The following is a 15437-nucleotide window of genomic DNA, read 5'->3' on the forward strand; positions in this document are numbered from 1 at the left end:
CTTTATTTGTCGTGTTTTCGTGTTTTCGCCCCGCCGACACGACAACACGAAACTCGACAAATTAGGTATTTGTCGTGTTTTCGTGTTGTCGTGTTTTCGCCCCGCCGATACGACAACACGAAAACACGACAAATACATTATTTGTCGAGTTTTCGTGTCATGTTTTCGCCCCGCCGACACGAAAACTCGACAAATTAGGTATTTGTATGTTTTCGTGTTGTCGTGTCGGCTGGGCGAAAAACACGACAACACGAAAACACGACAAATTCTTTTTAGACATCTCTTATAAAATGTAGAGCTATTCTGAAGCCAGTGGTAAAAGGTTTTAGAAGCATTTCTCTTTCTATTCGAACGAACCGCCAATTCGAAATTTATTTATATTCCTTAAAGCTGCATTAGGAGATTTGAGATTATAAAACAGTACAATAATATGTCAGATGTCAGTTATCGTTTTAAGCATGCGAAGTGTATGTATTACTGACCCGGTTCCAGAAATATTTCATTGGGGTGCGGGAGCGGCAACATTTAAAGAATGAAGGCGGCATCGTCGAACCGAGTTGTGTAGGTGGGTCAGGGCGTGTCTACCTTTAAATGTTTGAAATACATATATAAAATGTTGGCTTCTGCTGCAAGTTTTGAGGTACGGTTGACCCCCTCCTGACAGTGGAGTCACAGGGTCTTTCAATGGTCATTTTTGAAATACAGGTATAAAATAGTGGTCACTGCTGCATTTTTTTTCTTCAAATTTTGAGATACGTTAGGTATCATGCCCTCCGATTTAGGGGGTCAGAGAGTATGGACATTTTTGAAATATAGGAATGAAATGATGGCCGCTGTTGCATTTTTGGGTCTAAATTGTGAAGAAAAAAAAATATTCTTTTGCCAAAATAGTTGGGTTGGGTGCAACTATGACGAGTACAGGTCACTATGGGGGTTGAGGTTTGGGTTTGGGTTTCTGCCCAGGTTCCGAGCCTGTACAAATAGAAAAATAATTACGTATATGCGTGGGCCTCAATGAAGATTAACTTATTCACACGAAATACCCAGCCCCGTACCTCAAAATTTGGGCTCAAAAATGCAGCAGAGGCCACCATTTTATAAATATATTTCAAACATTTAAAGGCAGATACGCCCTGATCCACCTAACATGAGGGTTTAATCCTTTCCGTACCTAACACCACTCGGCTCGCCGATGCCGCCTTCATTCTTTAACTGTTGCCGCTCCCCGCACCCAATGAAATTTTTCTGGAACCAGGTCAAGTATACATACACTTCATATTACTCTACATTCTATAAGAGATGTCTGAAAAGAATTTGTCCTGTTTTCGTGTTGTCGTGTTTTCGCCCCGCCGACACGAAAACACGAAAACTCGACAAATAAAGGGCGCCGACACGACAAATTTATACCCGACAACACGAAAACTCGACAGATAAATCTGTCGTGTCGGCGCCCTTCAAACGTCGAGTTTTCGCGTAAAATTTGTTGTGTTTTCGTGTTTTCGCCCCGCCGACACGAAAACACGAAATGGCAGAAATCAGCCACCATATCTACCAATGCGTTACGTTAGATATAATGTCACTCTTTAACATTCAATACTATTCAATACTATTCATTTCCCTACCTTAAATATTGTCACCCTTTAACATTTGTCAATATAGTTCTCAGCTGGAAAACTAAGGTTCATATTTATTTTGCGGTCTGTTGTTTACGGTATATTGACGTACACTTAAGTGAAAACATGATATTTATAGGTCTTATTCTTTTCTGGTTTTTATAAACCTATATAAAAGGAATTCAAATATTCAAAATATGTTGCTTTTACTTACGAGTGAGGTAATACTAGAAAAATATTTGTTTTATACGAATTTGAATTCAGGCATGCTGGTATTTCCCAAAAGAAGAAGAAGTGCAAATGATAAAATAAAAAAAGTTGAAAACCACAGGTCGTCCAACACGACATAAACGAAAATGTTGCAGGCTCGGTTTAAGTGGGCCTGTTCATGGACGGTAGTGGGGATACAAGCTATCGTCCACGCCCTCTAGCCCCGGGTTGAGCAGAACTCAACATTTACACATGTTACAAGTACTAGGATATAATTTAGATACATCCGCAGATGTATTCATACGGCGGTACAACTGTCTAAGGTCCTTTGACCTTTTAACCCAAACATGATAGGGGTCATCAATTTCATAAGTCCAATCACTGAAGGTTCTGGGTCGGAAACCGTTTTCAAGGTTCACGTCCTTGTGACCTTGACTTTTGACCTACTGACACAAAAACATTAGATGTTTCTTACTTTAAAAGCTAAATCATGGTACGAAGTTTAAAGGTTCTGGTGCGAGTGGTTCTCCAGTTATTTGGCGGGTTAGGGTCCCTGTGACCTTGCCCTTTGATTTACTGATTTCAAAAACATAGGATCATCTTCATAAGCCCAATCAAGCAACCAAGTTTGAAAGTCTTTGGTAAAGTGGTTTTCCACTTCTTGGGCGGTAACCGTTGTCAAGGTTCAGGTCCCTTTGTCCATGACCTTTGGTCTACTGATCCCAAAGACAATAGGTTCCATCAACTTTATAAGTCCAATCATGCTACTAAGTTTGAAGGTCCTGGATTAACTGAATTTCCAGTTATTAAGCAGAAACCGTTTTCAAGGTTCGGGCACCTACGACATTGGCCTTTGACCTACAGACGCCAAACATTATAGAGTTCATCTACTGTATAAGCCCAACTAGTTTTCCAGATATGAAGTTCCCGGGTCAAGAAGTTCTCTAGAAAATGGGCATAAACCGTTTTCAAAGTCCGGGCCCTGTGACAGTGACCTTGACCTTTGATAAACTGGTCATAAAAACTATAGGCCTAAGGTTCATCTACTTGATAAGACCAATCATGCTACTAAGTCTGAAGGTCTTGGGTTAAGTGGTTCTCCAGTTATTGGGCGGAAACCGTTCATTCTCAGGACCGACCAACGCGACCGACAGGAGCAAAGCAAGGGAGGGGGGGGGGGGGGGGGGGGCATGGCGATGGTAGGTTAGAACAGTACTTCAAACTTGCTATTTCAAGATAAAACATGTCCTGATGCGATCCGTATTTCATTGTTATGGACTTTTCAAATATAAGCTAATTTTCAAGTTTATACACAACTGAGCAAAAGTATATAGAAAAAAAGACAAACAAATAAGGTCTTTGTGTAGAAATACAGGCCCACACCAAGCGATTCTGAGAGACATTTATCCGTCGTTAGGTTGCAATACATGGAATAAAAGAAGTTTTACCGTTTATAACAAAATTAAATCGTTTTATCTATTCGTTGATGCATGAACCCTAAATGCCAGGCAACATATGGAAGATATATTGAAGACAAAAAGGTCTCACAAGTTCTGTTGTTTAAAAAAAGAGTATTCAGCATACATGTAATCTGGCAGTACGTCATCAGCTAGACGGAGAGCTGGTCGCCTCAGAGAAAGCATATATATATAGCCAAGGATATACAGGTATAGCCACATACACACATCAGCTAGACTGAAACCTGGTCGCCTCAGAGATAGCATCAATAGATAGCCAAGGGTATACAGGTATAGCCACATACATCAGCTAAACTGAGACATGGTCGCCTCAGAGATAGCATCAATAGATAGCCAAAGATATTCAGGTATAGCCACATACACACAGCTAGAGAGACACCTGGTCGCTTCAGATATAGCATCAATAGACAGGTATAGCCACAAACACACATCAGCTAGACTGAGACCTGGTCGCCTCAGATATAGCATCAATAGACAAGTATAGCCACAAACACACATCAGCTAGACTGAGACCATAGCATCAATAGATAGCCAAGGATATACAGGTATAGCCACATACACACGTCAGCTAGACTGAGACCTGGTCGCCTCATAGATAGCATCAATAGATAGCTAAGGATATACAGGTATAGCCACATACACACATCAGCTAAACTGACACCTGGTCGCCTCAGAGATAACATCAATAGATAGCCAAGGATATACAGGTATAGCCACATACACACATCAGCTAGACTGACACCTGGTCGCCTCAGATATAGCATCAATAGACAAGTATAGCCACAAACACACATCAGCTAGACTGAGACCTGGTCGCCTCATAGATAGCATCAATAGATAGCTAAGGATATACAAGTATAGCCACATACACACATCAGCTAGACTGAGACCTGGTCGCCTCATAGATAGCATCAATAGATAGCTAAGGATATACAAGTATAGCCACATACACACATCAGCTAGACTGAGACCTGGTCGCCTCATAGATAGCATCAATAGATAGCTAAGGATATACAAGTATAGCCACATACACACATCAGCTAAACAAGGATATACAGGTATAGCCACATACCTGTATTATCTGTTTTCAAACACTGAGTAATATATTAGTAGTTGTATCTTATTACCTGATCTCCTTTCTTGGTTTATATTTCAAAATATTGTTTAGCCTATTTTGTACAACATATGTAGTTATTGATATTTATACAAATAACCGCAATTACTTTAAAAGCTATTGATCATTGGCTATGCTGGCTAAATATATATGTGTGCACGGGCAGAGGGTGTTTCGCACAACAACTCTACTGTCAATACGGAAATAATGACTCTGTGCAAACACGTGCGACTGCTGATGTAGTGATAGCTATTGACTATAACAGTGACAGTTCTCTGAATGTATTGTTACAGCATGCATGATTTTTTTTCAATATTTATGACAATCACAATTCCACTAAATAACTATTGTCATTTCGAACTAGACAAGATCGATGCTAGTTGTCAATGAACGTTATAACCTCAACAGGATGTGGAGCATAAATAATTTGACGGATTGCCGATAATTGAATTTCATTAATTTAAAACTGTTGTATAATAAATAATGCTTCAAAGATAATTCCGACAATTAAAGTCTATTGGCAAAATGGTTTTTCGATTCTGCGCACAACCGTATTGCTCCTTGCAAACTGGACAAACCCTTATCGCCAACATTAAATCGCCCCTATAGGAAGTAGGCAAGTATACTGACGCAAGGCTGGGGTTAGGTTTAGCATAGGTTTATTAGTGTACATTCAATGCATGCGTACACTCAATGCAAGAGAAACTCATATCATATAATGATCCATTCACTGTAATTATTTAAAGATACACATTTGTATATAAACTCATTAAACGTCGGATTTAAAGTCTAAACACGTTTGAACATACACACGTTTGATATATTTTTATATACATTTGGTCATCAAATACTCTTTCAAAAAGTCAATCTTACAGGACTGGGTAAACTGAAATTGACCAACGGTACTATCAAAGATACACAGACTGTATTTAAAGTTTAGCCTACATGTATTTAAAGTTTAGCCTACATAATGCCCACGTATATATCACATTAAAAGCAATACAAATCGTCCTTTAACTAATGACATATAAAATAAAACGAAACATAAGGTCTTTATAATGATAAATTGAACTGTCCATGAGCATTGAGATAAATATGATACCATTACAACTGATATGAAAATTATTTGAGCCGCGTCATGAGAAAATCAACATAGTGGGTTTGCGACCAGCATGTATCCAGACCAGCCTGCGCATCCGCGCAGTCTGGTCAGGATCCATGCTGTTCGCTAACGGTTTCTATAATTGCAATATGCTTTGAAAGCGAACAGCATGGATCCTGACTAGACTGCGCGGATGCGCAGGCTGGTCTGGATCCATGCTGGTCGCAAAGCCACTATGTTGGTTTTCTCATGGCGCGGCTCATTTATTGAAGTGATCACGTCCTCCAGCGCAGGGGAATGACATGAAAATAGTGAATACAATCTATTCCAACAACAGCGATTGTTCAGTTTTGGTAGATGCTGTATATGATTCATGTTGCACTAAAGTGTCAATGTTGCGTGTTGAGAAAATAGTTCTTGTTATTGCAAGCTAATTTTGTGTATTAGATCTATTATTGTTAAATTACAATGCACAAATACACCGTATGCAATTAAAATACTTCCTTTTCACAATGGGACATTAGAATAGCGCTTTAGAAAAATAGCTTCGTCCATTTGAGTCTGTGCGTTTGAAAAGTAAAGTTAGTGCAGGAACTATAATTTATACAGTATATAATTTTGAATGCACTGTATGCAAATTAACCGGTGCTGAAATTGAAACATTTTCTTCTGAATTATGCACCTTAACTTGACACAAAGATCGTCATCAATGGTTTAAAAGACATTATTATGCAAAAAATCTTTAAATATTCTGTCAATATTTTCTATTGCTTTGAAATGAAACGAAAAGCCCGAGGTGATACCTGAAAACATTTATTTGATACGATCGTTTTAACTTATGTTCCTTTATTATTGATAGGTTTAAAGTCTAACTCTTTGAAATATTCAATGACATTCATGAACTGAGCCGCACCATGGGAAAACCAACATAGTGGCTCTGCGACCAGCATGGATCCAGACCAGCCTGCGCATCCGCGCAGTCTGGTCAGGATCCATGCTGTTCGCTTTACAATTTCTCTAATTGCATTAGGCTTTGAAAGCGAACAGCATGGATCCTGACCAGACAGCGCGGATGCGCAGGCTGGTCTGAATCCGTGCTGGTCGCAAAGCCACTATGTTGGTTTTGTCATGGCGCGGCTCAACTGATTATTGATGAAACACATACGTTTGTTCCATTAGTAATGAAACCTATATCGAAATTATATGAGCCGTGCCATGAGAAAACCAACATAGTGGGTTTGCGACCAGCATGGATCCAGACCAGCCTGCGCATCCGCGCAGTCTGGTCAGGATCCATGCTGTTCGCTTTCAAAGCCTATTGCAATTAGAGAAACCGTTAGCGAACATCATGGATCTTGACCAGACTCGCGGATGCGCAGGCTTGTCTGGATCTATGCTGGTCGCAAAGCCACTATGCTGAGTTTCTCATGGCGCGGCTCATATAAAAGCATTGATTGCAACCGTGAAAGCGACGCGGTAGCAGAATCATAGTCTGTTCATGAAATGCATTGAAATATACTGCACCTCTCATGTCCCTTAGTACCGGCGTAAGGAGACCTCTATCAATCAGAAAATTAATATGGAATACATCCCATTAGAAAATATTGTGTCCACTTTCGGAGAAACTTCGTACGCCAATCATATTGCTTACAAGGTAATAAAGTATATATGAAAATCTTTTTGAATCGTATAATGTAACGAAGCAATATAATATCAAACACAGTTTAATTCGGTCTGTATGTGAGAGGTTATAAATATACAACACCCCTCACGCCCCTTATACCGGCTTAATTAAAACACACTTATTCAATGAAATATGATATCTAAGACTTTCGTCTCCTCTTCAATATCACCCCATACTTCGAGGATTTTATGATGTTTACTCTATATTCCCTCCAGTGAAAAGTACATGTTCATGCAATATCCTTTGCCTTAATTCATGTTAGCACTAAACAAATTGTTATTCCGGAATCCAAACACACTGAATGCAATAACAATGCCTCTGTAATTAATAGGTCAAGAGAAATTTACAAAAGAATTGGGAATATTCTATTTGACATAAAGAGATGACATAAACTGCACTGGAGGCGCTCGTCAGTGTTACGTCATATCCAGCTTTTGTTTTAATGGCGCTACTGATATATCATACCTACTGAAAAATAATAAAAAGTAAAAATATTTGTACTTCGTTTTGTTGTTGAAGTTTTCCTTTGTTGTTGACATTTTTTGTTTTTGCCTATTTTTAAATGCTTTTAAACTCGTGTAATTTAAAGTTTGTCGAATGGTACTGGCTCCATTAAGGCGATCAATTTCAGCCCGTATTAACGTAACCAAATATTTGCTTTTAAGAATAAGACCAAACGGTCAATTAAAACGTGTAACGGTAAACTTTGTAAATGCATTTCTTGCATGCGAGACAAGATTTTCCAGTGTTTTATCGGTGCTGAAAAAGGTGTAAAATGTCTTCTTTGCCGTTATTCATTAATGAAAGCGTAACTTCATGCGTTACTATAATAAAATAGTGCTTTATTGGAAGAATACGGTATGCAAGAAAAAGATTATGCCACTGGTAGAAGGAGCGGATAGAAATATCTGATTCTCGGGTAACTGTTTTTGTGGTAACTCGACAGAGCCTCGTTACCTCCTTAACAGTTACCATCGAGCCATATATTTTATTCGGCACATTGAACCAGTAAAAAATTCTTACAGTATGCACAATTTCTGGCAATTTTTAAGTTTCCTTACAGATGATATAGACTTAAGCGCATATTAACATCTCAAAATATAATTAGCAGCCCATTCACCTATTATTATATTAGCATGTTTCAGATATCATTCCAGAATGCTCCTTAATGTTCTTATGACACAGTTAGTTAATATAGATTATTGTTGTCATTTAGAACTAAATTGGAATCGATCCTACTGTTAATGAACAATATAATCACATAGCGCTCATTGTTTTCACAGATCGCCGATAATTGGATTTTCGGTGTTTGATAATGTCATGCGATTATCTAATTTTCAAAGGTTATTCTAAACGTTACTATATGTCGATAGAGTGTTTGTTTGATAACTACAAACAAACTTCTTGTCGAAAGCTGATCAGACGTTCCATTGACCTTTCGGCTAATGAAATGATCTTTACAAGGCAAGTAACGTCAGTTAATTATAGACTGTACCATGTTGGCGAGAACCACTGGCCTAAGACCACAGTTATTTTTACTATATGTTCTATATAGGCACTGGACACTATAGCAATTTTGCATGCATTCCAACCCCTATAAAAATACCTGAACTCAACAGAACTATCCAAGAGAAAAAATTCCAGCCACAGTAAACATTGGGTTGACCGGCTCTTTTTTCCACCATTTTGAACCAAATCACATGCGTATGAAGAATACTCTCTAGATGGCCGCAAACAGGCAAAACAGGCCCTATCAAAAAGTCATGTTATGCATATTCTGACATTTTCATTCTGTCAAATTGTACATGTACCTACTATTTCATATCTCCTCTATTAAATCATGCCATTTATTGCAGGTCTTTCACTCAAAAATTCACCAATATTCACCATCAAACAGAGGAACTATTTTCCGCGTAACCACTTCCGTATTGTGGTCAACCAAGGGCAAATAACTGTGGTCTTGTGCCTATTTTTTTGTTCCATTGTCTTTATATTAATCGGTTTACATTTATTGATAATTCTAACACAGATTCATCCGCGAGTGTCTATATTTAAATGTAAGATAAAACGTAATGCTAAAACTGCTGCATCCACTACTGTACATCTCTGTTTTTATTTGCGTTCGCTTGTGTAAGCTGACTTATATAATCGCTAATCTTTTCTTATTACGGTAGTGGGTCAGCAATGGTACTCGGAAATCTCCGTGTTATTTTCGTTAGGTTATTCGGTATTCTTCAGGCGCAAAGATAACGCGCGCATGGTTTGCTGTAAAAAACGGAGAATGCCGAAATCGCATACGGGGAATACATTACTCGGCCAGTTGTCATAACGTGCCCACTGCGTAAATAACTGTTTTAAATGTCACTCTGAAACTTCACAAGGTTTATTAATTTTTTAATATAAGCCCGTAAATTACACACCATGGTCATGTTCTAAGCGCGAAATCAACGGTGTTTGATTTTATTGGCAATTGTCTCATAGAAATTATAGATTTTTTTACTGAAAAGTTTGCCTTCTTTTATAATTTTCTTCAAACCTTTTAGTCGTTTAGACGAATGTGCATAAATTTTAAACAGGTTTTGCTGGTCAAATTACCCGTTTGCATGACGGGATGAAAAGAAATCATAGTATCGACGAAATAATAGAAATACATGCAAAGTGATACTTCGATCATTACTTCATATAAAAGGTCAGATTGAAATAGGTATACTACCAGTTGGCAGTTCATGCAAAGAGATGAAAAGTGCACGTTGAGATCTTTTTGTATTCTTTGGTATGATCAACATAATGATTAATGAAATCAAACACACACAATTAACCATTTTATCGTAGGTCTTCTGTTTCCATAGTTTTTGCTCTTGACACCATGCCATTTTTGTCCCCGTCTTTTGACTGTGAAACTGTCACCAGTTTCTGCGACTGTAATATTGACTGTCGTCTGCCTGTTGCAGGAAATATAGATCGCAAAATCCAAAATAATCCTGCCAAAAATTCTTTGTTACAAAAACAGTAAACGAACGGGTTAAAAGCTGAACATAAAAGATACGACTTTAACAACAATTGAAACACAGTTTTACCCGCGCTTGAAAGTGTGGTGTAGAATTCCGGACGCGTAAGTCGCAGACACACAACACTTAAACATGGTAAATAACAGATTTCATATAAAACTGTAAGAATAATCATCATAAATGTGATTTTTCGAATCCGACATGCAGACGCCTCTTTCGATTTGCCTTCTTGTTGGCATAAAGATTCTTTCCGTCGTTTGACTAAAGTTTTTACCACGTGACCATACAGAAATATGAAAGCAATAAATACTATTATTATAGAGATAATATATACAGATGTAGTCACTACGGCGAAAGGAAATGCAAGTTGTGTCATAGCGTCATCCATTAAACATGACTTTCCGTATATTACCATAGCAACACCTTCCGTGCTAGAATTGGTTAAGTTGTCAATGACTTCATTTTGTACTTTAAATAAAGGAATCGTCTGCGTTCCATACATAAAAAACATCGGTAACGCAGTTATGACTGAAAACACTATATTTATATAGCACAGGTATCTCGATGTTTCCGCGGTGAATTTCTGTTTCCAAGGCTTGCAAACAAGCCTATATCGTTCAACAGCAATGATTAGAAGTGTTAGGCTGGATATATTATTCACAGTGTAAGAAAACCATCGGAAAGATTTGCACAACCATCTTATGTCCCAATCGAAAAAGTGTGTCATTATAACAAGTTCTGTTGGCATGACAACGGAACATGTTAGTAAGTCACACGTCGCCAGTGTCATCAGAAATTGTCTCGCAATCGCTTTCTTCAGGCGCCGCGTGTAAACAAGCAAAGTTAATATATTTCCTGGTATACCAATAATCATTAAGATACAAATCACCGTAAATGTCGGTAAAAATATATGGAACTGTTTGTCGTTGGCGTTGAATATCACTGTGGAATGAATGTCTCTATGACCTGGATAGACGAGGACATTAGATGCAACTATGTTATAACTGATATTTGACATTGTCAGCTGTACAATGACGTTTTAAACACAAGAGGTACAAAGATCTTAAGTTGATATCTTGCAAACTGCTTAACAGAAATTATTAGTTTATCAGCTAAGATAACGATAGCTCATCTAGAACTGGTAGCTTTGAAGCTCATATAATGACAGTTCATGTGGAACGGGAGGTTTTTGACGGCTCATGTAATTGTAGCTCATGTGAGTTAGGTAGCTTGACAGCTCATATAATGGCAGCTCGTGTAGAATTGGTAGTTTGACAGTTTATGTGGTAGGAGCTCATGTGGAATCGGTTGTTTGATAGATCATGTAATGGCAGCTCATGTGGATCTGCTAGTTTGACAGCTTATGTAATGGCAGCTCATGTGGATCTCGTAGACTGACAGCTCATGTGATGGCAGATCATGTGGATCTCGTAGACTGACAGCTCATGTAATTGCAGATCATATGGATCTGGTAGTTTGATGTAATGACAGCTCATGTGAAATCGGTAGTTTAAACAATCATTGTTGGTACGCATACGCCAAACAAGTAGTTTCGATCTTGTTTACCTGAAATGAATATATCCATAATACAATATCCATTATATTTGTGTCCGTCAAAACGTTGAAGGATTTACTTTTTTCAAAATGCTGTATATACCCGTAACCCTGCAGTCAGTACATTTATGCGTACTTACATGTAATTAAGCCAGTCAGTCATAAAAACTACATACGATATTCCATAGACCTAGTGTCGAGTTAATTAAAGTTCCATACACATCTTTAATTAACGTCACATATAACATATATTTATATGAAACGCACACGCAAACGTATCACTTCTCCAACCTGTAATTTCAAGCATAGATCTTTATAAAATGTTCTATTTAGAAAATCGGTCGTAATGTTACAATCAATTTAATACCATGATCAATGCTGTTTTGTGCACCACTTATCGCATATTTGCTTTCTGATTTATTATAAAAGAGACATTTTTTGTGAAACAGTAGGACAAACAAAGCAAAAGTATTTTATCTAAGTTATCGCATAATCTTTTTGAGTCATATATTTGGATTATCTGTTACCGAAGGAACCACATACCATAGCAACAAAATATAAAAGGATTGCATGTTTTCCTTATTGTCATCTATCCATGTATCAAGTTTCATGAAAAAAATATACTGTCTAAGTTACAACATATTCCGCCATTTATACTTGACTGAAGGACAGGCAGAAGGACAAACGGAAGGACAAACTGAGAAAATAGAATAATGTGCATGTTTTCCACATTGTTTTCTACTAATTTACCTTATTTCGTGAAAACAATCTCTTGTACTTTTTAAGTTAATGCAGAATTCACATTTTTTGTTATATATTATTTCGTTCCTAAGTAACTGTGTTTTTTTTTTGTTTTGTTTTTAGCCATCGCAAGAAAATATTGGACATGCATATTTTCCAAATAACCATGAATCCATGTACCAAGTTTCATGAAGATTATCTTGTACTTTTTTGGTGACGAACTGAAGGGGATGGGGATGAAGCCTAAGTCCCAGCCTGTGAAACACCGGCACTCGACTAATAAACTCCATAGGCAGGGCTGCCATTACTATAAACTGCGAAAATATTTTATATATTTCGCTATCATAATTCAGATTTGTTTTTTAGATTTAATATGTATTTAAGGAAATTTCTGCTACAATGTTCATCAAAATTTGACTGTTATTGGGAATGCATTTTACTTGTTTATCTTTGTAAGTTGTATCAAATTTCTTTTACAAATTTAGTAAGATACTGGGATATGGCTAGTATCATACATAATGTACACGATTACTTCTTGACAAACAAAAGTTAAAGAACTCAACGGAATTGCTTTGATTGAAATACACGAGATATGCTCAAAGACTCATTATTAGTACATTTATGTTAAGACTGAGAATTTGTGCGCAACATTAACTAGTTTAACTCCCCAGTAGTGTTTTTATCACTGACAGTTCAAAGGCTGGGTTATATTACTCTTGTCATCTAATGTTCTTGCTTCGTCCGTGTATTTTGTGTAGATTTCAGTCATTTATACAGGATTTTGCTTTTGACAGCCTGCATTTATAGAAAGTGACTATTCATATTTTGATTACGGAATGCAATATTTGAAGCCAAATGAACTATTTAACACTGACGACTGTGTAAGTTTCTTGTAAATATCTTTCTTTACAATTCAGTAAATTATTATAGAATAAAACAGAACTTCAGAGGTAATATCTTAACAAATCTGTTAGATTCGATCACTTCCATTTCTATAATAGTTCTAGCAGTTTCATCGTTTTAATAAAATGAATAGATGACTGATAAAAACGTCCATTGACGTTTCTTTCAGGAAAGCACAAATATTCAACACAATGTGATATCCATAAACATGCCGTTATTTTCTCCGCTATAATTATATCTCATATCTTTCGATTTTTATTATATTTGCTTATTTTTCCCTCAGTGAGCAACAGCCTGTGCATTAATTCATGTTAGAACGTAACAAATAGTTATTCCGGAATCCAAATGCTTTTATTAAATAAGGAATGGTTGGATCAATAGGCTTCTACTAAAATATAGTAGGTTTGTAAAAATATGGAACTTAATGACATAGTATTGAAGACTAGATCCACATGTAAAGACATAATAAGTGTAAATCGGGGTGAGGAAAGGTCTAGAAAATGTGGAATGGCACTTCAAAATATAATTGTATATTGTTACTCAAAGTAAGCCGTCATATCAATTTCTTTATAAACAGTTTTTGACAAAGTTAGAAAAAAAAGAAAATATATTTTGATTGAAATACACGAGTTACGCCTAAAGGAACTAGAGCTATCACTGAAGGTGATGCATGTATCCCCCGCTGTACGCACTGTACATTGCAATTTGAAGTCCCATAACTCTGCAGAGTTTTTATTTAAAAGAACGTAACCTGCATCATGCACAAGTAGGGTTGGTACTGATTACTTGTGTGAAGTTTCATTAAGTTGTGTGCAATGGTTCGGGAGATTAGGCGCGCACAAGTTTGCATATGCAGATTGTATATAGTATATTAACCAAAAAAAGTCCCGTAAAAATGTGCAGATTTTTTTTTGAAAGAACCTTACATGCACCATGCATAACTAGCTAGGGTTACTACTGATCACTTGTTTTAAGTTTCATTAAATTATGTGCATGGGTTCAGGTGCACAAGATTGCATGATCACTTGTGTGATGTTTCATTAAATTGTGAATTTTGAGAACAGCTTATACTTCACACATAATACTTACTATATAATATCTTTATCGTTTAGCTCCAGTTTGAAATCAAATGTTGCTCCACACTGCATGCATAACACCACATTTTATTTATTATTCTAATACAAAAACACGGCGATATGTGCCGTCATTTTGACATATCATATTGTACAATACAAGCGCAAAAAATTGTGCTACCACATCTGATCTACTTTTTTGTAGAAAAGACACTTCAGGATCGAAACGATATAATAACAGAATGGTGTTAGTCTCGCATACCCTGACTTGATTATTAGCACTGAAAGGCGCACAGAATAACATCAACGATCTACTAGATTATTTCGCGGAAGATGTTACCTACTGCGTTTTGATATCATTAAATCACAGTTTCGCTGATATTATGTCGACCTTCTACATTTGGTGCTATACATGTGCCATGAAATAGTGCTTCTCTCTTTCATCCGATGTTTACATAGAGGACATGAATATAAAAAAAAAACTATAGCAGAACCATATTTAAATACCCCAAATCAGTAGAATAATTTACTCGGACTACGCCCTGCTGAAATTATTCCGCAGGTGCACAGCTTCTTCGTTGTGTCAGATGATGAAATGAAACATGGTTCTGCTTTTCTTAATTATAGCATTGCATAGCACACTTGAAAACCACTTCAGTATTTATGGCATTACCAATTCATCTAGATTATTGCTGTCATTTGAATTTAAAGATAAATCGATCCTCAAAAATAACAAAATGATGCAGCGTGTATACATATTTTAAAAGGCGGCGGAGGATAATTAGTTTTTTCGGCGTAAGCTGAATAACATAGATTTTGACCTAGATTCTGTAGTTATCGGGACACGGAACAGGCCTAGGTGCGCGCTGAGAAGATAAACCATTTATTAAGTCTTAACTGACATTGATTATCCGAAGGCACATATTAAATGGAACATATTTAGTAGTTTTGTTACCC

At 37.0% G+C, this 15437-nt stretch overlaps 1 protein-coding gene across 4 annotated transcripts in view; it reads right to left on the minus strand.

The window, feature by feature from the left end:
* Nucleotides 1-6976: 6976 nt before the first annotated feature.
* LOC123546703 (cholecystokinin receptor type A-like) overlaps nucleotides 6977-15437 on the minus strand; it is a 35552-nt gene continuing 27091 nt past the window's right edge. For all 4 annotated transcript variants that reach the window (XM_045333195.2, XM_045333193.2, XM_053551017.1 and 1 more), the window contains exon 2: nucleotides 6977-11775. In XM_045333195.2, coding sequence (XP_045189130.2) covers nucleotides 10025-11227 — 1203 coding nt within the window. In that variant the 5' untranslated portion in view covers nucleotides 11228-11775 and the 3' untranslated portion in view covers nucleotides 6977-10024. The remainder of the gene's footprint in view (nucleotides 11776-15437) is intronic.

This window comes from Mercenaria mercenaria, chromosome 9 (genome assembly GCF_021730395.1).
Source record: "Mercenaria mercenaria strain notata chromosome 9, MADL_Memer_1, whole genome shotgun sequence".
Taxonomy (NCBI): Eukaryota; Metazoa; Mollusca; class Bivalvia; order Venerida; family Veneridae; genus Mercenaria; species Mercenaria mercenaria.